The 27,730-nt window shown below is 38.6% G+C and overlaps 1 protein-coding gene across 2 annotated transcripts; it reads left to right on the top strand.

Annotated features, from left to right (window-relative positions):
* asz1 (ankyrin repeat, SAM and basic leucine zipper domain containing 1) lies at positions 1–27,382 on the top strand. 2 transcript variants are annotated; one of them, XM_053623093.1, is made up of 14 exons: positions 1–298; positions 395–533; positions 719–809; positions 907–1,029; positions 12,529–12,643; positions 18,329–18,440; positions 18,662–18,796; positions 19,513–19,634; positions 19,762–19,834; positions 20,000–20,056; positions 21,022–21,134; positions 24,278–24,383; positions 25,007–25,120; positions 27,032–27,382. In XM_053623093.1, exons 2-14 carry the CDS (start codon positions 426–428, stop codon positions 27,182–27,184), a joined length of 1,422 nt encoding a protein of 473 aa, XP_053479068.1. In that variant the 5' UTR covers positions 1–298; positions 395–425; the 3' UTR covers positions 27,185–27,382. The 2 variants fall into 2 exon arrangements, with proteins under 2 accessions (XP_053479068.1, XP_053479069.1); XM_053623094.1 differs by lacking the exon at positions 27,032–27,382 and adding an exon at positions 25,208–25,530.
* Positions 27,383–27,730: the final 348 nt, after the last annotated feature.

Below are 27,730 nucleotides of genomic sequence, written 5' to 3'. Positions count from 1 at the left end.
CGTGCATTTGATCTTGTCATGTGATTAGTAAACATCTGAGGGATTTCACAAAGCTCCATCTTGTGAGCTGAATGGTTTAAATTGATACTGGATAAAGGCAGTAGTTAAAATGTCTGAAAATGTTCACGACGTGATGCTCTTTTTAAACGCAGTTGACATTTTGGCCGCATGGGGGTGCGACTCAGCGATACGGAAACTCATCAAAACGTGCTCGGGAAGTTTTGTAAATGGGAATGCAAATGAACTGTATACCAATCGAGGAAATAACGGCTAAAAATTGAAACGTCTTCGGTCATTTGTAAGAACCACGTTAATCTCTCTTGCTGTGTGTAATCACAACGCTGGCTGACGTGTTCGTGTAGCTGTAACTAGCTGATGTGTTTGTGTGTGTTAGTGATTTTAACAGTTACAGCACACGGACAGACATGGTGGATAACACTGATTATGCCTTTCCAGCGGGCGACGAAAGTGATGGAAGTAGTGACGAATGGGATTTTGGATGTATTCGTAATACCAAGAAACTAGACCCTGAGGTAAAATTACATTTACAAACATGCCCAGCTGACACGTTAGCTAAATAACTAGCCGTAGCTAATCTGTCTTTTTTCAGTTTTCTGTCCCCATACAGTTTGTCTTTTAAACTCGCTTTTATGTGAATATACAGTTCTAGAGCATGTCACGGTGGTTATCTAATATTGGTTTTGTTTTCTTGTCTAAGGCGACATTAGCCCCTGAGGACAATTTGTCTGTCCTGAAAAGGGCCATCACAGCGGGGGACGTCGATCTCGTGCGGAAGCTACTGGACAGTGGTATCTTTTGAATAAAACGAGGCCAATTCCGTGTTTTTAAAGGAGGTGTATGACAGTTCCTGAAGGCCAGTAGTGTCTCATTTGTTTCTGTTTTTAGGTATGGACGTCGAGACACGTCTTGGCTTTGAGTGGACTCCTCTCATGTGCGCTGTCCACGTCGGTCACTGCGAGCTGGCCGAGCTGCTGTTGGACCGTGGAGCCAGTGCTAACTTCAGCAGAGGTAGATTCCATCCATCTGTTTTCTGTACCGCTTGTCCTACACAGGGTCCCGGGGAGCCTGGAGCTTACCCCAGGGGGCGAGGGAGAGTCGGACAGGGTGGAAACCCATCGCAAGGCACAACTGCGTACACATTCACACACTACAGACAATATAGAGATGCCAGTCAGCCTACAGTGCATGTCTTTGGACTGGGGGAGGAAACCGGAGTACCCGGAGGAAACCCCTGAAGCACAGGGAGAACATGCAAACTCTGTGCACACAGGGTGGAGGTGGGAATCGAACCCCTAGCCCCGGAGGTGGCTGACAATTAAGTCACCGTGCACCCCAGCAGAGGTCAAGTGAAATGTTATAAAGCAGTAATACTAGAAAAGATTCAAAGTCAAATTAAAATCCAAATATTGTTTCATGCCACTTTTTAGTTTTGCTGTTTGGAAAGTGAAGGTGCCAGGCTGCTGCCTCATCATGTTCAGATTTCTAAGTGATGGTCATGACCTTATAGGAGAACTCCACCTGGAATATAAAGAGAAATATTTATGATGTGCTTAGCAATTCCACATTGTGCCACCCAAATGTACCAAATAGTGTCACATTTTCAGTGATGTTTATATATTTACATTTAAACGTTGCATTGTATACATTAATTAGTCAAATATTCTTATTAATTGAATTTTTTTCTGTTTAATGGCTATTCTCAATTATCAAATAGCAGCAGTGCACTGGGAGAAGTAACTTAGACTCTTCACTTGGGATACTGTCTGAACAGCCAGGTCTTCAAAGCAGGTTCAAGACTCATTTTTTCAACAAGCTAATGGTGCACCAAAAAGGCACCATTAATGTACTTTATTTACCCTGGCTCTATACACTGACATATCCTATTAGACCAGTTCATCAATGCAGAAAGTCACTCAGGTGTATGCCAAACTCTGTGTAAATTACATACAAACACAGTTGTATGTTTCAGCGAAGCCAGAGGACAGACAGAAGCTTAGTAAAGTTGAGGATTGTGTAAAGGACATTAGACGTTGGATGCTTATTAACTTCCTCTTACTTAATTCTGATAAAACAGAAATACTTTTATTAGGCCCACGTGTAGCTAGAAGTAATCTTTCTGATCACATGGTTACTCTGGATGGTCTTTCTGTTTCATCATGTGCAGCAGTAAAAGACCTTGGAGTGATTATTGACTCCAGCCTATCATTTGATGCTCATGTAGATAATATTACTAGGATAGCTTTCTTTCATCTCAGAAATATTTCTAAGATAAGAAACATATTCTCACTACATGATGCAGAAATATTAGTTCATGCTTTCGTCACCTCTAGATTAGATTACTGTAATGCCTTACTGTCTGGATGTTCCAGTAGGAATATAAATAAGCTCCAGTTAGTCCAGAATGCAGCTGCGAGAGTCCTAACTAGAACTAGAAGATACGACCATATCACACCAATATTATCAGTACTGCATTGGCTCCCAGTGAAATGTCGCATTAACTATAAAATAGTATTATTAACCTATAAAGCACTAAATGGTCTCGCGCCACAATATCTAAGTGACCTTTTGGTTTTCTATGATCTGCCATGCCTACTTAGATCAAAAGATGCAGGCTATTTGACGGTACCTCGGATAGTGAAGGCTACAGCAAGGGGAAGAGCTTTCTCTTATAGAGCCCCACAGTTATGGAACAGTCTTCCTATTAGTGTTCGGGACTCAGACACAGTCTCAGTGTTTAAGTCTAGGCTTAAAACGTATTTGTTTACTCAAGCCTACCCTGACTAGATTCTGTTCTACTACTTCGCAGTCGTCATAATCTTTTTTCTCCCTCTCTCCTTTCGCCGAGCCCCACACGAATTTTTGGAGATACTAGAGATCCAGATCCTTTCTGCCTCTGGATGGAGCTCAAATCTTTTCTAATTCCAGACTGCTGGGACTACGGCTGCTCCTAAGGCCATACAGACTTCATATAAATCCATAGTGAACTTTTTCACACTATCTGTTGTTACCCAGATGAGGATGGGTTCCCTTCTGAGTCGGGTTCCTCTCAAGGTTTCTTCCTCTTAAAACATCTTAGGGAGTTTTTCCTTGCCACTGTCGCCACTCAGTGGCTTGCTCAGTTGGGATAAATTCACTCCTTTAATATCTGTATACCTTGTTGATATTTCTGTAAAGCTGCTTTGAGACAATGTCTATTGTAAAAAGCGCTATACAAATAAAATTGAATTGAATTAAATTTTAAAAAAAAATCCTCTATTCACTACTACACAGAGAATTATAAACACCACAGACTAATAAGCATGGTGTTATTCCACAACTCATCAAGCACTTTATTAGGAACACTTCTACCTCATTCATGCAATATTCCAATCAGCCAATCATGTGGGAGTAGTGTGATGGATGCAATCATGCAGACACAAGTCAAGAGCTTCAGTTAATGTTCACATCAAACATTAGAATGGGGAAAATGTCAGTGACTTTGACCGTGGCATGGTTGTTTGATGCCAGATGGGCTGGTTTGAGTATTTCGGAAACTGCTGAACTTCTGGGATTTTGCATGCACAGCAGTCTATAAAGTTATCACAGAATGGAGCAAAAGCAAACAATCAAAAACACCCAGTAAACAGCAATTCTGTTGGTGGAAACGTCTTGCTGATGAATGAAGTTAAAGGAAAAATTGCTAGACTGGCTTCAAAAACAAACATTGAAGCTCTGAACCTGTATCTGCATTTTTTTATGGCTTGTACTGCTGCATCATGATTGGCTGATTGGATAAATGCATGAATGAGCAGGTATACAGGTGTTCCTAATAAAGTGTTTGATGAGTGTGCTCCATCTACACTGTACACCATTTGTAAAATTTTTTTGCCATAAGTAGCAGCTATGGAGGGTCTCGGATGGTAACTTGATCACCATCACATGTAGTGAAATACTTCTCGAAATTCCAATAAGCAATTATGAAGGGAAGCGGGCACCTCATATCTTAACATTCTGCATTTCTCTTTCAATTGAACTAGTAAGCATGAAACTTTATTTTAATAGCAGCACACACCCAAACACAAGTGTGACTAATCTTTAATTTTAAGTGGACATACTAAACAGCCTTAATTAAACGCAAACCCTACTAGATGATGTTAATAAAGCCAAAAACACAAGAAGCCGTGACTCTGAAATGTCTTACCGCACTATGTGAGGGCAGTACTGTAGGTAGGAAGTTCAGCTCCATTATACAAATTGAATGGCAGCCCATTTGGAATTTGCACTAGAAGATGGCTGTTTTTATTAAACAGCGAAAAGGGACTTTTGAACAGAGTAGACACTGGCAGACAGGCACTACAGCCTTGAGCCTTCAACATTTTTGTGCTTCCGAGTTCTAGAGACATTAATCAGGACTCTGTGATAGCAGTTTGATCAATCGATGGTCTGCACTATGTTTAGCCCAACTACAGGTCTCTCCGAAAGTACTAGAATGTCAAGGCTTGCTTGCTTTTTTCTTTTGGCTATACACTGAAGAGATTTGGGTTTGAGATCAAATGAAGAATGAAACAATAGATCAGAATTTCAGCTTTATTTTCCTGATATTTACATGTAGATGGGTTAAACAGCTTAGAACATGGCACCTTTTTTTGAACCCACCCATTTTTCAAGTGGTCAGAAATATTGGAACATTTGACAGACAGGTGTTTCTTGTTGCCCAGGTGTACCCTGTTAAATTGACTGTTTCAACAATAGCTCTGAATGTCTACTCTTGGTTTGAGCCCTGGGTTTTGCCTGTGAATGTCACATTTGTTGTTAAAAAGGATAAACCAACATGAAAAACAGAAAGCTACCTATGGGAGAAAAGCAAGCAATTTTGAAGCTGAGTAAAGAGGGAAAAAACAATCAGAGTCATTGCACAAGCATTGGGCATAGCCAATACAACAATTTGGAATGTCCTGTAAAAGAAAGAAACCATTGTTACAACAGTGGTTGAAAAGAAACCCCAGAAACAACAGTTAGTGATGTCACCAACAACCTTCACAGGGCAGGGGTGAAGGTATCACAATCCACATTTTGAAGATTTCGAGAGCAGAAATTTAGAGGTCATACTACAAGATGCAAATCTCTCATCCGCAGTAAGAAACAGAAAGCCAGATTGGAATTTGCAAAGAAATACGGAGATGAGCCAAAAATGTTCTGGAACCAAAATTAACTAATACCAAAGTGATGGAAAAGCCAAATCTTTATTGATGTAACTCATGATGGTAGCAGCCGAATGAATTTAGAAGTCTACAGAAACATTCTGTCTGCCAGTGTATGTATGTGTGTGTGTCTGTGTATATACAGGTGTGAATATGGTCAAAAGTACAGTTACAATGCAAACTGTCATTATATTTAGACAGATTGTGAAAAGGAACCTATAGCTATATTCTTTACCAAATCTGATATTTTTTTTATAAGACAAGTAACAGCAATCATTTAAAGTGGAAAATGGAACAAGAATGAGTTTTTATTTGCTACTTTGAGGATATTGTAAGCTCCTTTATATTGGTGACTTTGGCATGGACAATGAACTGAGTTCAATTGTTTATATTGTGATTTATTATTTTGCTGTAGGTCTTTACAATGGGTAGCCGTCCTTGTCTCAACAGCACTTGCGCTCACTAATCACTGACGCAGTAACTAAATAATAGCAGCAAGTCACATTTTACTTCTGTTTCTATAGCTCTCTCTTTAAATTAAGTGCTGTGATTGTGTAAAAGCACATGACGCAGGTATGGTTAAGCTAAAGCTGAACTCCTATGTAAAAAGTTATCTTAGCAAGTGAAAATATCTTGAGTATGGTCAAATATATCTAGTATTTCCTATTACAAGATTACAGCAAACCAAATATAAGATTATTAAAACATATTTCTAGACTCTTGAAAAAAAACTTATTTCAAGCTGAAATAGTCTTGTTCAATTGGCAGATAATTGTGCAAATTTTAAGCATTTATTTCTAGAAAGAAGCAAAATCAATATGCCTATGAAACAACTGAAGATGGAAAATGTGAAGATAGAAATTAGTAAAATGTCTAGAAATATTTTTTAGTAATTAATATTTGGTTTCTTGTAATGTAGTCATGAGAAATAGTAGATAAATTGGACTCCTATTCAAGATATTTTTAATTGTCTAGATATCATTTTTTGCAGTGTGAATGCCATGCAGTCTGTCAGTTGGTAGCATGCTTATATAACGTATATAATGGTGTGATAAGGGTGCGGTGATGCATCTTAAAACAGGGCCATAAGCAACCCCGTAGTCAACGTTCTGTCATCATTTCACTGTGGCTGTGTCCTAAACACTTAGTTCTATAGTTAGTCATTCCATATCATCTGAACTAGAGTTGGTTGCACCATGATCTCAGAATTTGCTAAACCTTTGGTACATAAAGTACAAAGGACTGACAAATCTCCAATATTGTAGTGATCTGGCCATCAGTTTTTAATAATAGACATTAATAATAAAAATCATGTTAACAATTGTGAACAAATAAATCTTAAACTGAAGCAACCAAACGGTGATCTTACAAAGCTCATAGCAAGGCTGTATCCAATTTTTTTCCCTTCAAAATGGTTGAAAATCACTATTTGCCAAAAAAAAAATAATTATGAAGCACTTTTCAGATGCTCAAAGAAAGATCAGCATTGTAGACTGAGACAGACCCTTGCTGGACTATTACAGACTATTCCTGTTCTGACGACAGTAACGCCATTATGGACACCAGATATTGCTTATACTTTTGGTTACAAGGGTTCAAATGTAAGAAAATTATCTATTGTCTAGCATTTTGAAAAAGTATAGAAAATTCTCTATTCTATATACTTCTTTTTTTTTCTTCTGTCTTGTATTGTTATATGTGGGGAAAACCACTACTCCACTACTTTTCTAATGACAAATAAGCACTAGATTTTCTTACAAACACGAGACAATATTGCTGAAATTGGTAAAACTGACATGTACAATTCTAAAAAGTGTATAAAAAGGGGCTAAGCAGTGGTTCTAATGCCACGCACCAACAGGGTTGTCTTCATATGTTTCTACTTCTGTAAAACCATATACCTAAAATATTGCTGACAACATCAGTATGGAAGCAATGGGTTTCTATAATGCTCCCTTAACACTTAAAACCGTTAACACTGAACACTGAATGGGTTTCTCTTCCATGGTTCCAGAGATTATATAGTGCTGTGAAAAAGTATTTGATTTCTGATTTCTTTTGTTTCTGTGTATATCTCGTACTAAATTGTTTCAGAAATTAAAACAAAATCTAAGCTAAAGCAAAGGCCATACAGTTATTAAATGATAATGTTATTTATTGAAGCAAAAAAGTTATCCAATACCAACTGGGTGTGTGTGAAAATGTATTTGCCCCTGTAGTTACTACAACCCCAATTCCAAAAAAGTTGGGACAGTACGGAAGATGCAAAAAAACAAAAGGAGTCATTTGAAAATTCAGTTCACCCTGTGCGATATTTAAAACTCATTACTAACACATTATTTGATGTTTTAATTTGTGAATTAATTTTTTTTTATTTTTGGAAAAATATACACTCATTTCAAATCTGATGACTTCAACACACTCCAAAAAGTTGGGACAGTTGACTGTTCACCACTGTGTAACATCACCATTTCTTATTAAGTGTTTGGGCGTTGAAGACCCCAGTTGGTTAAGTTTAGCAAGTGGAATTTTCCCCCATTCATCCATTATGCATTTCTTCAGCTGCGCAATTGTATAGGGTCTTCGTTACCTTATTTTGCGCTTCGTACTGTGCCACACATTCTCAATCAGAGACAGGTCAGGACTGTAGGCAGATCATGCTAGCACCCGCACTATGTCTTATGCAACCATGTGCTTGTAATCCAGGCAGAATGTGGTTTGGCGTTGTCCTGCTCTGGAGCATCTGTTGCTCCAAAATGTGTACATATCTTTCTGCATTAATGGTGCCCTCAGAGATGTGCAATTTACCCATGCCCTGGACACTAACACACCCACATACCATGACAGATGCTGGCTTTTGGACCTGACGCTGATAACAGCTTGGATGATCCATTTCCATCTTTTGGCCCGGAGAACACAACGGCTGTTTTGTCCAAAAACTATTTGAAATGTTGACTCGTCTGACCACAAAACACGATTCCACTGCGCTATTGTCCATCTCAGATGAGACTGAGCACAGAGAAGTCAGCGGCGCTTCCGGATAGTGTGGATTTATGGCTTCTGCTTTGCTTTGCATACCTTAACTTGCATCTGTGGATGCAGCAGTGAATGGTGTTGATTGACAAAGGTTTACCAAGGTATTCCTGAGCCCGTGTCAGGATATCCATTACAGACTCATGACAGTTTTTAAGACCGTGACATCTGAGGGATCGGAGATCATTCTCATTCAGAAGTGGTTTTCGGCCTTCCCCTTTACACACCAAGATTTGACCGGATTCCTTGAATCTTTTAATTATATTGTTTATTGTAGAAGGTGAAATGCCCAAAATCCTCCAGATGTGTCTTTGGGGAATGTTGTTCTCAAAATTTTGGATTATTCGCTGACGCATCTGTTGGCAGATTGGTGAGCCTCGACCCATCCTTGCTCTTGAAGAACTGGACCTTTTTTTGAAGCTCCTTATATACTGTGATTAGACGATTACCTCACCTGTTTCACGTCACCTTATTTCAACTTGTCACATTGCTATTAGTCCTAAATTGCCCCTGTCCCAACTTTTTTGGAATGTGTTGCATGCATCAATTTCAAAATAAATGTTTACCTTCAAAAAACTATGCAGTTGATTAGGTTAAACATCAAATACCTTGTCTTTATACATTTTTTTTAAATACAAGTCAAAGTACATTTACAAATCACTCTTTGTTTTTCTTAGAATTTTCCATACTGTCCCAACCTTTTAAGAATTGGGGTTGTAATTCCCCAAATCTATGAAAATGCATAATGGGGTTCAGCTGGACTAGATGCAACCAGGCCTGATTACTGCAAACACTGCTCAATCAAGTCAACACTAAATAGAACTTTTTCAACAGCATGAAGTTCGTTAAAAAGTCTTAACCAGTAATACATTATGCCAAAATTGATAGAAATTCAAGAAATGATGAGGACGAAGGTCACAAAAGGAACATCATGGTGCTGCAGTGTGATGGTGTGGGGGATGCTTTGCTGCTTCAGGGCCTTGGCAGCTTGCAATTGAGGGAAACATGAATTCTGCTCTCTACCAGAAAATCTTAAAGGAGAATGTCCGGTCTTCAGTCACTAAGTTAAAGCACAACTGGATTATGCAGCAAAACAATGATCCAAAGCACAGGAGTAAGTCCTAGTCCTAGAAGTAAGTGAAAGATTGATCTCCAGTTATCAGAAGCGTTTGGTTGCAGTTTGATTGCTGTTAAAGGTGGCACAACTAGATTTTAAGTTTAAGGGGGCAGTTAGATTTTCACATTTGTGATGGGTGTTTGATAACTTTTTGTGTTTGATAGCATTTTCATAGCACTGTATTTACATTCATCATAGAGTGGTTTATTTTGACTGATTTGAGGAATACCATGAAGAATGTTGTGATCCTCAATACACAAAAAACTTGTAAGAGCTGGTGGTGTTTCAGCTGAACTGGCTGATCACTTGGCAAAAAGACACACACAGCTCTGAAACCTGCAATGAAATTATGTCCAAGATGTCACTCTGGGCCGGCAATAACCGCAGTGAAGCCAGTACTGAGTTGGAACAAAGTAACAGAAGTAGAGACTGAGGATATGTCTCTGGAGAAGGCATTGGGAAGCTTTATATCAATCAATGTCATGTGGCTCATATACTCTATATGGCCAAACGTTTGTGGACACCTGACCATCACACCATGTCATGTGAAAAAATACAGTCATGTATTTATGTATAAAAATACACACATAGTCATGGGAAAAATAAGTACACTCCATGGAAATTGTTGGGTTTTTGTGACATATTTGTCAAGCAAAGACAGCTTGACCAAAGACAGCTTTTCAAGAGAAGCACCTCATACCAACTGTGAAGCACGGTGGTGGAAATGTTATGGTTTAGGGTTGCTTCACTGCATCAGGGACTGGAGAGCTTGCATTCATTTATTCAACTATGAATTCTGCATCATATCAAAGAGTGCTTGAAGATAATGTGAGGCCATCTGTCCAAAAGTTGCCGATGAACCGAAAGTGGACCTTACAACAGGATAATGATCCTAAGCACACTAGCAAAACAACCAAGGAATGGCTCAAAAAGAAGAAATTGAGGGTTATGGAAAGGCCTAGTCAAAGTCCGGATTTGAATCCCATTGAAATGTTGTGGGGGGATTTGAAATGGGCAGTACATGTAAGAGAAACCTCAAATATCTTGCATCTGAAGGAATATTATATGGAAGAGTGGTCCAAAATTGCCAATGTCAGAGACTGGTGGACAATTATGCAAAATGCTTACAAGAAGTTATTTCTGCTAAAGGGGGCAATACTAGATTCTGAGGTCAAGGGTGTACTTACTTTTTCCACAGAAGAATATCACATCTATTGATAATTCTGTTGAAAAATCAACTTTATTAGTAGGCACTGTTTCAAAGATGATACAATGTTTGATCGACGAAATATTTAAAAAAAGGCCAATAATTTCCATGGGGTGTACTTATTTTTTCACATGCTTGTATGTGGGTCTTCCCCAAACTATTGCTGCAAACTTGGAAGCACACAATTGTATAGACTGTCTTTGTATGCTGTAGATTTAAGATTTAATTTCACTGGAACTAAGGGGCCCAAACCTCTTCCAGCATGACAGTGCTCCTGTGCACAAAGCAAGGTCAGTAAAGACATGGTTTGCCAAGATGGGTGTGGAAGAACTCGAGTGGTACAGAGCCCTGACCTCAACCCCACTGAACACCTTTGGGATGAACTGCGCACCAGGCCTCCGAAATCATTAATCCTTTTGTGGCTAAATGAGCATAAATTCCCACAGCCACATTCTAAAATCTAGTGGAAAGTCTTCCCAGAAGAGTGGCGGTTATTATAATAATGAGTCTTTATTGATCATATACATATGCACAGTGAAATTCTTTTCTTCACATGTTAGAAGGTTGGGGTCAGAGCGCAGGGTCAGCCATGATACAGCGCCCCTGGAGCAGTGAGGGTTAAGGGCCTTGCTCAGGGGCCCAACAGTGGCAGCTTGGCAGTGCTGGGGCTTGAACCCCCGACTTTCCGATCAGTAACCCAGAGCCTTAACTGCTAAGCCACCACTGCCCCATTATTACATTATTATATTATGTTATTATATTATTATTATTATTATTATTATATTATTATTATAACAGCAAAGGGTGGACTGAATCTGGGATGGGATGTTCAACAAGCGCATATGGGTATGATGGGCATGTATCCACCAGTATTTGGCCATATAGTGTATGTTATGTGGCATCTTCAGATGGTACATAGCATTATGTAAGGAATAACATGCTACATACTGTGTTGTTATAAAAGTATAATCAATGCTAGCGTGGATTATTTTCATATAACAGCACAGGCCAGAGAGAGCTATTCTGCTTATGCCACAGCATAAGCAAATTAAAATTGTACATTTTTTAAGTGTATGAATGATGCATTTGAACTCTTATTAGCTACTTCTGATGCTTTTAAGGCTAGAATGAATCAATTTAGTGAACAAATAGCTTGCTTTTCATTATATTATTTTATACTGAACTGTGTGTGTGTAAAAGTTTTAATTTTAGCTCGGAGCTTTTTCAGCTTGCTTCATCTGACTTTACTTAATAGTTGTGACGCAAAAACAGGGTTACTGAAAACATCCAATTAATCTGCTGGTGTGTGTTCAGTTTACACGCTGGTAGGAAGAATGAGTGAAGTAATTTAGACATTTCCGCCTTGTCCAGTCTTTGTGTGTATATGAGTGTCTGTGTGTTTGGGGGGGCTTTGGAAGGAAATAATTAAATGTGAACCCAGCCACCACTTCGTAGCTTGTGTTCTGCTTAGAGAGAGAAGAATGCAGCAGTGATGGATAATGCCAGTATACAGAGCGCGATGCTGGCGTCATTGCGCTGGCCCAACACTGGTGCTTTATTTATTTTCCCGCTCCATTGCAGACACAACCATTCTGAGTCTGCATCCTACCCTCAACCAGACTTGCTCATGTAGCCTAAACCTGCCTCTAATCAGAGCAAGTACGTCTGCAACACAACGGTGTGTACACACTACATTCACACACAATCGTGTATACAGTTGGGCCTTTGGAAAAGTGCTTTCAAGTGGATTTGACACTTAATGCAAATGCGATCATGTTAGTTATTGTTTATGGAGTTCCACGGTTGCTGTTGCTTCATGGTATCATATTCGGTGTTATTGCAAAACATTTCTACTGTTACCTCAACTGTGCTATCAAAAGTACTTTAAGTACTCTGTGTTACTGCCACAGTTTGCAGACTGTAATCTTGAGCTTGTTTTCCCTTCCTCTGTCTTTTTTGCTTGCACACAGATCATTACACTGTGCTAATGGCAGCTTGCACTGCAAATTCTGCCACTGAAGCGAACATCAGCAAATGTGTGGCTCTACTGCTGAGTCGTAATGCTGACCCAAATATCTACAGCAGGTAAAGTGTACTTGTTTGTGTGTGTGTGTGTGGGGGCGGGGGGGAGATCTGGTGAATAGGAATATCGGATAGTTATAATTAATAATAATAATGTCAATGGAAGACATACCTGTATGTGCATATGTGCATGAAATGCTTTCATGAAGATTGTTTTTAAACATATTTGTCAAACAGCCCATTTAAGAGAAATATGGATTCATAGATTTTATGCTCAAAAATCCTGAATGCAGGTGCAAAAAATGTCTAAATAAGTTATGAAGATGATATTAAGTGAAATATACATACAAATGTTTCAAGTTTTGGATCTTCATTTGAGATCACACTACAGTACACACTACATACATTTGAAACATAACCTGTGAGTGTTGCTCATAACCTATGCTCCCTTTAATAACTATCTTATGGGGTTGAACTGTTCTGAGTTACTGCAGATTAGGACAGAATGCCATTTTGGATGCAGCCACAAGCAGTGGTCAGTTGGCAATGTAACATGACATGGTTTGTTATTGCTAAATGCTTCTCTAGCTAGCTAAAATGCTTCGTGCAGTGCCCTCAATATTGGCACCCTTGGTAAATATGAGCAAAGAAGGCTGTGAAAAATTTTCTTTATTGTTTAACATTTTGATCTTTTGTTTAAAAAAATTCACAAAAATACTCTGCTGTCATGGATATCAAACAATTGCAAACACAACACCAGTTTATCAAAAAAGAAAAAAATCTTTAAATATACATGTGCAGCAATTATTGGCAACCTTCATGTCAAAACTTTGTGCTACCTCCCTTTGCCAAGATAACAGCTCTAAGTCTTCTGTAATGCCTGATGAGGTTGGAGAATACATGGCAAGGTATCTGAGACCATTCCTCCATACAGAATCTCTCCAGATCCTTCAAAATACTCTCCTCTTCAGTTCACCTAACGGGTTTTCTATGGGTTTCAAGTTGGGACTGGGATGGCCATGGGAGGACCTTGATTTTGTTGTTGGTAAACCATTTTTGTGTTGATTTTGATGTATGTTTTGGATCATTGTCCTGCTGGAACATCCAACCACTGCCCATTTTAAGCTTTCTGGCAGAGGCAGTCAGGTTTTCATTTAATATCTGTTGATATTTGATGGAGTCCATGATGCCATTTAGCCTAACAAAATGTCCAGGTCCTCTGGCAGAAAAACAGCCCCAAAACATTAAAGAGCCACCACCATATTTAACTATGGGTACTTCCTCTTCCAGTTTGGTTCATAACATTTCCAGTTGGAACTTCTTAATTATTCTTAATTATTCTGAATTATTTTCAGTGCTTGAACTATTTTCTCATAGCCACTTTTCATTTTGTGATGCTCAACAACCTTTTGCTGCACATCACAGATATATTCCATTATCTTACCCATTGTGATGAATGACTAAGGGAATTTGGCCCATGTGTTACTTCATATTTATACCCCTGTCAAACATGAAGTCATGGTTGAACAATTTCCTGTTCCTAGTCACCCAGGTGTACTAAAAAGTAAAATGGGAATATACTTCAAATATATTTTTCTCATATGAAGTCATAGGGGTGCTGATAATTGTTGCACACTTATTTAACAAAGTTGTTTTTTTGTTTTTTTGGATAAACCTGTGTTGTGTTTGCAATTGTTTGATATCCATGAGACCAGAGTATTTTTGTGAATTTTTTAACAAAAGATCAAAATGTTAAACAATAAAGACAGTTTTTTCACAGCCTTCTTTGCTCATATTTACCAAGGGTGCCAATATTAGTGGAGGACACTGTATATGGTATTAGGTAGTCTAAAAAGTTCAGGCATAATGTTCTCAAAATTCTTTTTCCTCACAAAACCCTCCTCAATCCAATACAATGTTCTCTTTCATTCTCAATGAGCATGTCTCAGCATTAGTTTTGAATTCATTTACATTTTTTATTTGCACTTAAAGCATTTGGAAGTCCCGTATCCCGAGTGACTTCCAATAGTACTTTGTAGTCAACATCTAAAGAATACCATCCAGATAAAATCCTGTTAGGAGCAGGTTAGAACAGCATGAAAAGAAAGTGCACAGGTCAAGGGGTTTTTAAAAATAAAAGTTCTAAATCAAGTGCTTGTTGAAGATTTAGGTCTTTAGACGAGCCATCTGGTCCGTATATCTCACAAAAATAAATCTTTTTGGTGTCTATCTGCACTGTTTTGTTCAGCAACAAGATAAAAAATAAGAGAAAACTCTGGAGGAAGACATGGTCAGTAAGTACTGTCTGTTGAAAGAAATTCAAGAAAAGAGACTTGTTGCAGATCCCCAAAATTAGTATGTAACAGGGAAATCAGGACTAAAATTGTGGCGTGTGCATTTGGCCTTGAAGTAATTGAGCAAATATTTCTGCTCAGTATTTTTGTTCAGGAGAATTCAGTTGACCTGATAATGGAGAGTGGTACAAGGTCATGAATGATGAATTTAGCAGAACCTCCTGCCACATTCTTGAATTGCCAGTTTGGAGTGATTAACAGCAACATGACCACTGATTATCATTGGGTTTTTTTTGGAAGGCTGTTTTAGGTTGAACTGCGCAGTTTGTTTGAAAGCTATGTAAAATATCACAATATAGATATAACTTGTCAGGACAAATTACGGGTTAAAACGTGTGCCATAATTTCTTGGCCAATCCAATATGTTCAAGTGGTCGACTGTTTTGAAATGCCATTCAGTTCGGCTTTAGTCATAACCCACCAGTGTTTGTATTTGGTTGTCATAATATGTAATCTTATTGCACCCTATAAAGTGTATTCACATACCAATATGCAATGGAAACTCACAAAGATTTGCACTTTTATTTCTTTTCTTTTTTTTTTTTTGCTGACTTTTCGGAAACATTTGGATGGAAACAATGTTTGATGCTTGATGTAGGAATCAGGCTGGTGATTGTGCACTTGTACTGCACCCACAGGCACTAAGTAGCTCTTACCACCAGCCCCCAGCTGCACATCATCTGCAGCCCAAGCTGTGCACATGACCCAGTATCAACAAGCACTTTGCTGTGTTGACTGGTATGAAAGTGGTTGTATCCTGTCCAGACAAAATATTTGAAAAGTGGTAACAAGATGCAGAGGGAAGTGGCTATGCGATGACGGCTGTGAAGCACTGCCCTTCTTCTCAGTCTTTTGAAGACTGCATTTGACTGGCATTTGACAGCTGCATGCCAATAACATGTTTGGTAAACCAAATACATAGTCACAACATTATTGACATGCTGCATGTCTGTAGCATTTCCTGTAGGATTTTCTTCTATAAATGGTGGAAATCTGAAGGGCCCACATAACGCATAACTTGGGGATTGTGGGGAACCATTTCTCAGAGTTGCTCCCATGAACTGGCTTTGCAAACATTTTTGAATGTTGCTCCACTCAAGGGGATAAAAATCTAAAATGAGGTTGTGTTTGCATATTAAAGTCACTATTGTTCAAACGGTGCATAATCCCCGTAAAAAGTCAGTTCTTTCCATTTGGCAGATTGCAGTGTTTCTAATTATGTCTATCAAAATTTACATTCTGTATTTAGTAGGCTTGGGGGATTGTGTGAAATTATAGCACCCTCTCATTGCTCATTGACATTTCTACTGAGGAGAATGAAAGTTAAGCCCAGTGTACTTTTTACTACTTTGCCCTTAATAACCCAGGAATGGGCTGTGCCGTCAACTCCAGAATGATTAGAGCCCTTCAGGAGAATAACACAATTACATTTTTCGTGATATTTTGGCATTAAACATATAGGGACACATAAATATTTATAAAACTGTCTTAAACTATGTCTTGGTCAGTGTAAACCGTGATGGTTTTACATATCACATACAGACAATTTGGTGTAGAGATGTGCATGGGACTGTTTTTTTAAAAAAAAATCCCATTCTATCCTGCATCCGCAGACAGTTTGACCAATTCCATCCTCTCTTGCAGGGTTTTCTGTTTGTTTGTACTTATTTTCTAATGAATTTGGTAAATTGTTCCCCAAAATATAAACAAATTGTTCATTAAAACCACCCTGAGCAGAGTACTTGTCCCATCAAAGTACCGTCGTAAGGGAAACATTTAGACTTTTTGTTCATGCATAGCAGAAATGAAACAAGAACGTTAAAGGTGTAAGAATAGGACCTTGTGCCAAGCAGCATTTAATTATGTCCAAAACACTCACCGGTTAGTTATTATCTTGATTCCGATGTGATTTTTCAGAAATTTACTATTATATAATGTTTATCACAGTAGGATGGGTTAGAGTCTTTTAAGCCTAGGTGGTGTCTTGCAGTCATATTTTCTTTCATCTAGATGAATTCATTCTTGTTTGCATTATTCCCCCTAAAGTCACAGCAGAGTTCATTACTTCCCTGTATTACTGATTTAGAAATCATGTCCTTACTAATATTCCGCCAGACTCCAGAACTTTCCTGGTTGATGCTGTGGCTTCTAATAATGGTAAATTTTAGGGAAATGATTTTAGGTCAGTCTAACAAATGAATTTTAATCATTGCAGTCATCATCAAACATGGGTTGTTGCAGTGTGTAGAAACAAAGTTATTGCGTTAAAGCGTTGCACAAGAAGGCATAATAAAGGTCACTCTGATAAGAAGTAGTTATGGTTGTCATTCTTATGATGATTTGTTGCTGTTGCTTCAGTAGCACTCATTGAACAAATAATATTAGCAAACAGAGAGGCCTTTTCTGCTACTTAATTAGCATGTGAAATAAATCTGAAACATTTCAGAGGATTGTTAGAAATTGGTAGGAAAAGGCAAACTGATCTATCTGTTTTAATGTTTTGACGGGCTGTTTCTTGAAGTAAACATTCTGTAGATAAACATCTTTTCTATTTTCCAGTGACTAACATATTATTCACTATTACCTTTCCCAAAAAAATGAGAATATTGCGCAGTAATGTTTTTGAATCATTTGATTGATCTGATTCAGCAAACTTCCTGAATTGATTCAGCAAACTTCCTGATTGTTGTTGCGCTACCCTGGGAAAAGGTATATGAAAGCCATCACACAGTTTGTCACAAGAACATGTGCGTAGATAGGGTCATGTTGAGGAATAAATGTGCCCTCCCTTACCTGTACATGGTGTTGTAGTGCTGTAGTTTGGATGCCTATTCTCTGGGAAATGTCAGGTATTGTGATAAATGGCTTAAGGGTTTTCCCATAGACCCATGCTACAATCTCACACAGGCCTCACCGTGCTGTGTAATGTTTGACAAGAGCTTCTGCTTTCCATTGCAGTTGGATAAATATAAGTCCCATTCACACATCACATGCTAATATACTTTCCAGTATGAAGCAAGATCAGACAATAGTACTTTCTTGCTCACCATCTGCGTTCATCAGTTCAATGTTGTTGTTTTTTCCCTCAGTTTCCTCTAAATGTAGCTGTAGCACTGAATTACAATTCAGTGAAAAGTTTCAGCTGGATTCTAGGCATTTGTGTCAGAGTATGTCTAATATTTGACCAAAATGATTCTAAACAGTCTCACCCTGTTAACCTTTTCTTTCAGTGTAACACTTTCCACGGTCAGACTATTTGTCACTAGTATATAATTTAACTTTGTTAAAATTGTACCTGATCGGACTTGGACTTAACCCATGAACTATAGCTTTCTACTGTGAAACTCAGCAAAATAGGAATGCTTTGACTTGCGCCACTTTTCCTTTTGCCCAGGACTCGCATGACTTGCCTCATGCTGGCCGCCAGGAACGGTTACTCTCAGGTGATAAATCTGCTGGTGTCCCATGGAGCCAAGCTGAACTCTCAGGATGACAACGGCTACACGGTACTCTTATCACCTAATCTGCTTTTCAGTTATTGTCTCGAAAGTAAATGGAATGATTAAAGTTCGGTCATTCGTGTACGGGGCGATTAAACACAGTACGCCTTATGTCTTCCAGCAAGTCTAAGTGGTGTCACATCTGACAAGCACCCTTCTTTAGAAATATAAGGCCAAGATTGTGGTGTTTGTGGGAATAATAAATGAGACTCTCTGGTTAAAATTAGGCACTCATGTCAGCTGTGCAATACGGGCATGAAGCTGCAGTTCTTAAACTACTACAGCTTGGAGCCGACAAGTCCATTAAAAGCAAGTCCGGGAATACAGCGGCTGACCTGGCCAAATCACTCAAACACTTGCAGGTATGTGACCTCTGACCTCAGACATTAAAGACCTTATCAATCATGTGGGGTTTTGCATATAAGGAATTACTCATCATCAGCCATTATCCTCTGAAGGACAAACAAAAACTCTACTATATATTTCATGTTGAAAGAATCGTCACAGATCTGCAACATTGTATGAAGTGTAGTTATTTGAAACGAGGTTAATCTCCTGATGTGTTTGGGGATTCACAAGCATGTTTGCATTTCATTCCTTTAATTCTAAAATTAATTCTCCCTCAGTACATTTTTATTTTTATGAACATGATCCAACTTTTCAAATTTCTATCTCATTTTTAAATGTGTACAATAACATATTTGTTGTTGTTGTTTTTTTTGTTTTTTTTTTGGATACATAGAGCTTCATGTTCCTGAAAGTTTCATTCACATTGCACATTTGTACTGAATGTCATTAGATTCAAGATTATTTATAGACCTAATTGTTTTTGAGGTTTGGATTAAACTCATTCAATTCAATTGTCCAGTCAACCCAGCTAAATATGATGGTTTTGATTGTGGTTGCACTATTATAGCAAAATTTTTTAAATCATGGCTTTTCTTCATGAACCCCAGTTTGAGAACCAGGGCTGTAAGTCTCTGGCAGCAGTTTGCAATATTGTAAGACTCTGAAGGTGTAAAATATTTACTTATGAGCATTATTGTTACTGTTTAATTTTAAATCAATCTCTCAACAGATCTGCAGGATTCTCGACTCTTCCAGTGTCTCCACTGTTAATGGTGCACTGCCCTCCAAACCTGAAACAGTGTTTAAATTCCTCATCCGAAACCCTGAACCTCTATCCAACTCAATGGAGAGGTACATTCCAGTTCCAACGTGCCTAGTTCTTTCAGACTGTGGCTAGTGTGCCCTCTAGTGGTGATGAGGAAAATTGATGCTCTATGATAATGTAATATGGATGCACAACATTTTGGATTGTTTGCAGTTCTGCTAAACTAAGTGATGTTGAACTACTACTGCACGGACTGAATCTAGAGTACCTCTCTGACATCATGGTGGTGAGGAAACCTTCATATTATACAGACTGGATCACAGATCATACCAGGAGATTTTAAACAGTTCAGATATTTTAGCATTAACAAATACAGTTGATCTGCAGTATACATTGTGGAGGTGTGGAGTATGTTCTAAAAGAGTTTCTCATTTCTGTACATGTTGATCAGGATAATGACATCACCTGGAGCTACTTGTTGACAATGGAAAAAGACGACTTAGAAAAGGTAACTTTACAATGAATGAAATAATAAATAAAAGAATGCATAAACAGAAGATAAATAACCCATTGCTAACACTTAAACATTTAAAACTAGTTGATAGAATAGTTCATGCCATTTAATAATGCATGTTATGAACTGCCCTAAGAAGCGATGGCTCATCGGATTTGGAAGTTTCTGGTACAAATCCAGTGCAAAGACCTGCTGTTATGCGGGCTCCTTGATGGAGCGTTACAGTAATGGGGGGTGACCTAAGGCACCCAGTATAATCATACGTTCTTTTAAGGTTGTGCTTTGAGGATGTTGAGAGCATGCTAGCTGTGATACTCATGCTAGTTAGTGAAGTTCATGTGAATCAGAATTGGACAGACATGGAACTTTATCGGCTCATTAGTCGTTCATTTGATTAATAAACACACATGCATATCTTAACCATTTGACCTTAAGCTGCTTTATATTAAAAAATACATGTTAATAAGTTGTTCATATTAAAAACTGTACATGCTTATTTTAATTTCAGTAAAATCAGATTATTGCAAAAAAGAAACCTATTAGACCAACCTTTCCTCCTTTCCTTAACCTGTGTTAATAGTAGGTTTTAGTTTTTATTTTGTGTACACTATTTATGCCATTTTGAGGATAGCAAGAACCTTTTATTTATTTTTATTTTCAGCAACCTTGGACACAAGCATTAACTCGGCTTCACTGAAATATATTTTCTCTTCTCCACTCTGTTTTTGAATCTAGGCTGCTGAATGCGTTCCTTTTATTGGCTCAATATAACGCCTGCATTTCATGTTCATTAGATGTATAAGAGGGATAATTGAAATGTGGTGTATGCATATGACATGGAAATAAGGGACTAATGGGCAGGAGCTTATTCCATGCAGCTGAGGTTGATTCAGCATTTGTACCTATAGTTTTACACTAACCTTAATGAATAATCCTGGTGTCCCAATGCATCTGTGTAGATTGGAGTAACAGACGCTGAAGACCAAAAGAAGATTCTTAATGCAGTTCAGGAGATTCACCTTGACAGAGTGAATCTGGACACCTTGACCCGGCTTGACAACATAGACAGTGGGTAAGATTCAAACTTGTGTATTTTTATTTTTTTAGTTTTTTTAAGGATTCCTCCATCAGGATGAAGCCTATTGTTATTGTTAGTATTCTTATTATTATTCTCCTTATTTCTCTAAAGCGCCCAGTAACTCAAGATCTGAATAGTAAAAAAATTTGAAATTTGGCACATTGATACTACAGGCCACATCGCCCACATGAGTCCATAGGTGGCGCTACAGGCCATGCCCAAAGTCTACATGATTTTCCATCCCAAAATGTCTGAAAATTGGTATACATGCCTCATTTCTCATGGGGAACAAAAAAAGCCATTGAGACCCATAAAGTCCGCCATGATAGATTTTCCAGTGCATTGAAAATTTGTCCAAAACTATGGATTTGAACTGTGGTACATGTGTGGGATATATGTCTTCCTATATAGTGATAAGGAATCAAATGAAAATTGGCAGAACAATTTACATATTGGTGAATTGACAACTGTTGCACATATTTCTTGTGTTAAATCATTGGAACATTAACCTATGGACTTGATCTGTGCCACACACAAAGAGGACACTACATTATGTTACCATGTGCGATGGCAACCTCATATCTCCCAAAACAATGACATTAAAAGGAATAATAATTTATCGCTAACGCTAAAATAATGCTTTATACATCTGCTAGTCATAAAACAGAAACACCGATTCAATCACCAGTTCATATGAAGACTCTTGATGATGTTGAGTCACAAATCTGAGAAATGGGTGAAATTAAGATGAAAAATAAATTTATTGTGAATATCTGAAATATGCATACTCGACTAAATGCTAGTGCACTCTGCCAACGGATGTCTCCCTTCCGCAAGCTTGGGGCCACGCACACGCATCCATGGCTTTCTGGCAAGGGTGAGCTGACTGTCTATTAGGCAGACATACCGTCTTCTTCACAACCATGAAGCTTGGTCAATTTTGTCAATTTTGTTCTACTGTGGCACACTGAAACTAGAGACTAGACTTACACTTCTCAGAAAATATGGACATAAACAGAGTATAGGGGGCGCTATAGGCCTCGCCTCAAAGTTGACACATTCAAAATGATGACATTTCGACCCCGCCAGGCCGAAATGTCTGAAAGTTGGTATGCATGCCTTGTTGCTCATGGGGAGCAAAAAGATCTCTAGAACCCATAATGTCCACATGATGGATATCTCTCTACAATGATAATTTGTGGAAAACTACAAAAACAAACTTAAAATCTGCCATTGATCCAAATCTCTACCATGTCAATTTTGAAATGGTCCGTAATCTTTAGGAGGAATCCGTGCGACACAGTGTGACCTCTGTGACTTTGATCATGGCATGGAAGTTGGTACCAGAAGGGCTGGTTTGAGTATTTCAGAAACTGTTGATCTCCTGGAATTTTCACACATAGTTTCTCTAGAGTTTATACAGAATGGTATGAAAAACAAATAATACTGAGTGAGCGTCGGTTCTATTGGTGGAAATACCTTGTTAATAAGAGAGGTCAGAGGAAAATGGCCAGATTGGTTAGTAGTGCCAGGAAAGATATACTAACTCAAATAATCACTCTTTCAAACTGTGGTGAGCCGAAATGCATCTCTCTTGAAGACCACATCAAGTTCCACTCCTGGCAGCCAAGAACCAGAATCTGAGACTATCATGGGTACAGACTAACTGAAATGGGACAGGAGAGGACTGGGGAAAAAAGACCAGTTGGGTTTTTTCCCCTAATCTTTAAATGGTTGGATTGGATGAGTCTGTGCCAGTAACAGCCTCAGATTTTTGTTTTTGGCTGATGAGTGGAACCTGATGTGGTCTTCTGCTGTTGTAGCTCCGAGATGCTTTTCTGCTCACCATGGTTGTTCCTATTAAAGTGGACGGTGCATGTATGTACTACTGAGATTGTCTCTTCTATTTGTGACCACTCTGCATTTAGGCTGAGGCCAAGACACTCAGTGTCTCTCTTCAGTTCAAAAGGAAACGTACTCACAGACTTGAACTCCGCCTTCCCATTGTTTGAAGTAGGACGACCCACTGTGTCCTCAAGTTTTCCAGACAAACCTGTCTTAATGGTTTAAGCCCTAATAATGATTTGTGAAGTGAGGAATGAGTGAGTGCGGTTTCTCCATGCTTGTGTTTTGACGGATGGTTCTGAGCAGTTTGCTCATATGCCATGTCTTACCTTAACAAAGCTAATCAATCTATGATTTTCTTTATTCAGAGCTGAGGGGGCTTCCCTGAGGGCATGGGGTCATCCAGTAAATTCCACATTTAATCCTGTCCTGATAGGTAGTCTATAAACACAAGCTAAAGGGATGTCTAGTTAGACAGAAATCCATGGCAAGGCTTGATTTCCTGGCTAATGGGATGTGCCAGAACACGTGCTTTGTCATTTTAAGTTTGTACAATACATTGGGCCTGTCACTTCCCTGCAGTAATTTAGAATATTTCATTCTGCAGTTCATTTTATAAGCTAAAAAGTTATGAGGAATAGGTAGAGAATAAGTAAAATGATGCCAGACTAAAAATATTTACTTGATGGATTGAATTCACGAACATTGCTAAGATAGGTGGACTTTTGGATTATTGCCTGACTGTAAGATGATGGATGTGCTCCTGGTATGTGTTGGCACAGTGGCTCTTACCAGCCACTTGGTCGTCCAGCGCAAGCCTATCACGCATCTGGTCAAAGAAAAACTAACAAAGCAACACTCTGATCCATCTCTTCATTCTGGCGGAGATAGTAACTCCAGAGGGTCTGACAGTGTTTACCACAGCCTCTGACAGACTGTTAGGAGAAGAAAACGGCTGCTTGGAGAGATTCTCTGTTAAGATAGCGCTATCAGCATTACTTGGTCTGTCAGCCATTACAGGGGTTTGACATGCTAAGTGATTGAAGAAGTGCTTCAAGAATTCTGTCACCAAACGAAGCTAAACATCATTGAGAAAGTATTTGCATAGATTGCAAGATTAGCGCTTAATATTGCTTGATATTGTTGTTATAGCTTTTTTACTCTTATACTAATATTCCGTAATCCTTTTAACACTTAATAATACATAATACTAAAAATGAACATTTCTCATTTGTGTTCCTCAGAGTTTTATTCACTAATGTCAGGTTTTCTACTGTGTTTTTGTTTTGCAGGAGTGAGGAGCTGTATAACTTTCTTATCAGCCTGAGGCAGCAGTGTTGTTACCTAACTGAGATGGTGCAGGATGTCATCAGCAAGTTCCCCCGCAGCACCTCACAGGTCTGCATATGCACACTCCCTTAAGACTCCCTTTAGACTTCCACTTCCCATATAATGACTAATTACCAAGCCCGTTGTGTAGAATAAGCGATGCAGTCAAAAACAACCTTTCTAATTCATAGCCGAAAAGCAGGAACAAAAAAAAAAAAACGATCTGGAAACTAGTTTAAGGGTTTAACGTTGGGTAGAGGTCAAATTCTAATACTGAATATTGACCCACTACAGGTAAAGTGCATGTTTGCATGTTAGTAAAGGTGCCTTTCTGATATTTTTATGCATTCCTAAATCAAACGGACTAGCACCTCTCTTAAATGATTAACAACAGAAATTCTCTTCATACATAATATAGCTGAATTGTGCTGTAATTGAATTATTTAGTAGTAGTATCCTTCACTGCTAAGCAGTGTTTTCTTGTAAGATCAGTGTTTTCACATGGATTTTCTTGCTACTTAGAGTATTTCCATAGTTTTTATAGTACGTCATTTTGTACTGTCTGAATGCTAATAATAATAATACATTTTTGCCATATAGCTTCTACAATTCCAAACCAAATTTATAGACAAATTTTTATAGACGCTTTTCCTTTGCTGAACCACTTTTTCAACATTTATCTGGTCCGGCAGCTTGTTCTGACATGGGATCCGAAGAAGGAGGCTCAGGCCATATGCACAGAGCTAGTGGCTCAGACTGGAGACCTGCAGAAAGAATTGGTCTGTCTCAGGGACCTCCTCAGTAAGGTCAGCAGCATTTTCACGTTTCTTTGTATAATCTGTCTAAATTGAGAATCCACTCAGATCAGAGTGTGATGGCAGAAACTTTCGCAGCTCATAACTCAGAAGCAGTGCAGTCTCGTGTAGAGAATTGGAGCGTAGAGGGCAGCCAGCGTGCCCTCTGTGTCAGGCTGGAATCTGACAGTGAATGGAGGCCATGTGCTGAGAGAAGACCCGACCGATGTGGTTTATCTTATCTTCTAATGCTCTTCAGGGAGAGAGCCAAACATTTCTACAGATCTCCCCAATCATGCCACAGTTGAATTGGTATAGGAAAAACCATGAGGTGGTTGTTGCATGAGGAACTTGACGTCCCTTATTGATTGACGTCTTATTTAAGGTCATTATTTAGTCAGCTGTATGTGCACTGGTTTTCAAAGAAAGACCATCTAAAAAAAACTTATTTACTACAATAAAAGTTTTTAAAAATTCAGATTTTTGAAGCTCCTTGGTTATTCCCTTTTTTTTTTTTGAAGCTTGTGATTCTTCAGATTTTTCGAAGCTATCTGATTCATTAGCTAAACCTGGCGATAGGGTGAAGGCTTTTCTGTTGAGCCATTCTGAAACCCAAACTAGACTTTCAAGAAGTAATGTAAAACTGACATAAAGATGACAGAAAAACATTCGCCTGATTGTTGGGAGATGGCTAATTTGAGTCTCGCAGATACCCCGGTCATTCATGCTTGGGAGAGCACAATGGTGCTGCGAGAACAATAGCCAATCATGTGCGTTTGTGAGCTCGTCTGTGAGGGCAAGTAGTGTCCCCTCCAAGTTCAGCTGCCCTATGATGTTTCATGAGAAAAAAGATGCAGCAGCAATGCTGCTTGTGTCTTACCCTGCCTAGCTGTTGTGTGATCTGGGAGAACTGGCTAGTGGGTGGGAAATGGTGATGACCAAACTGGGAGAAGAAAACTCATGAAAATAAAAGAAAAGATACAAGATGCCATGGAAGATTCAAACACTCCGCATGTGAATGTGTCTCATTCACACACACACACTCACACACACACCAGTGGTAGCAGAGCTCCTATGCAAGGCGCTAACTTACCATCGGGAGCAACTTGGGATTCAGTGTCTTGGCCAAGGACACTTTAGTATGTGGAGTCATGTGGGCCAGGAATCAAACCGCCAACCCTACGATTAGTGGACAACCCACTCTACCACCTGTGCCACAGCCACCCCTTGAAGGTCTTGAAGATCTTGAAGGTCAATTCCTTGTGAGACATAGAGCTGCATTCACGGACCTCTAAGTCAGTGCTTCTACCTAAGTCACAGAAGTCATCTTGTAAAAATGGTCTTGTAGGATGGGTTGTGATTAGGAATAGCGAATCAGAAAAGATTCTAGTATGCTAAATACTATAAACTTTTGTGCAGCAACTGGAGGATGAAGGTCTAATGAGTAACGGGTGAGTCCACATTCAGATTCTTAATTCCTAAATACACCAGTATGTCAGAAGAAGAGTTGACAAGAAGTATATTCTGTGTGTCTGTAATCCATGGTGACTTTTTGGCATTGTCTGGTGCATTCCAGTCAGTAATGTATAGGATCTTGTCAAAAACAATGAAATGATAAATACTGAGGAATGTAAGCAGATTGTAATTCATTAACTTTTGGCAAACAGACTGTCTGGTAAAACCTTGCTATCAGCATTACAAATGTCACCCGGAAACATTGCATGTATTGCAGGACATGCTGTTTAATTATATTTGAACTCATCAGTCCATTGCCATTTGCACCGTGAGTCTCGTTCAGTTGCATTCAGTTAAGCATGAAAGGTTTTTTCGGTACATTTCAGAAAACTTATTAATGAATGTTGATGAAAACATTAGAACAATGATTGTTACTGCCCATTTTAACTTTGTGATGCTCTCCTTCAGTTGGATCCCAATGATTACACCTTCCATCCTCCTCTGCCCAGTTCACACACCAGCATGAGGACACGAGTTATAAAGAAACTTGCAGTGGCTGTGCTTGGTGCAGGAATACTGCTATTGTTGTCCCAAGCAAGACACTTCAAAGCATACCTCTGAGAATTATTCTGTTTTAAGTTTTGTTGCCATCAGTGTTTCCAGTTTTTTCTTTTGTTATTATCTTGTTTTATTAACTGCTTGTAAATAGTTTTTCCCTAAAAGTTAAAAGTTGTTAATGGTATATTATGATGGCTTGCTTTATGTTGAAAATGCAGCTGATCAGGGAGATCATAATGCTTTTTGTTCTGTATAACCTTTTTGCACCACCTCATTAAAATTCTTTCCACTTAATGTTCCGGTCATAGATTGACTCAAATCTGTCCTTGATTTCATGAACTTTATAGGGACTGCCGTGTGGGTGTAATAGTCATTAAACCATGTTTTTGTTTTCTGGGATGTAGCAGAGAATGCACATACAAGTTGCTGTCTATGGTGCTGAAATGCCTTTTATCGGTTAACTGAAAACATGTTTGGTTTCTCCAAACCATCATCTTCATCATCACACACCTCTCCTTCTTTTACCTTTACCTGCTTCTATCTAAAGTTTTATGTTTTTGCTTTAATTTACAATGTAGTAAAGTGCCTATGATGGAAATTTATTTATGT

This window comes from Ictalurus furcatus, chromosome 4 (genome assembly GCF_023375685.1).
Source record: "Ictalurus furcatus strain D&B chromosome 4, Billie_1.0, whole genome shotgun sequence".
Lineage (NCBI taxonomy): Eukaryota > Metazoa > Chordata > Actinopteri > Siluriformes > Ictaluridae > Ictalurus > Ictalurus furcatus.
The sequence above is the reverse complement of the archived record's forward strand: the minus strand, read 5'-3'. Positions and strand labels throughout refer to the sequence as shown.

Bases quoted from the DNA above. Each gene is read 5' to 3' on its own strand.
- asz1 (XM_053623093.1), top strand. From the start codon at position 426: ATGGTGGATAACACTGATTATGCCTTTCCAGCGGGCGACGAAAGTGAT. The intron at 534-718 runs GTAAAATTACAT...TTCTTGTCTAAG, and splicing joins CCAAGAAACTAGACCCTGAG to GCGACATTAGCCCCTGAGGA. The intron at 18,797-19,512 runs GTATGTGACCTC...ATCTCTCAACAG, and splicing joins AATCACTCAAACACTTGCAG to ATCTGCAGGATTCTCGACTC.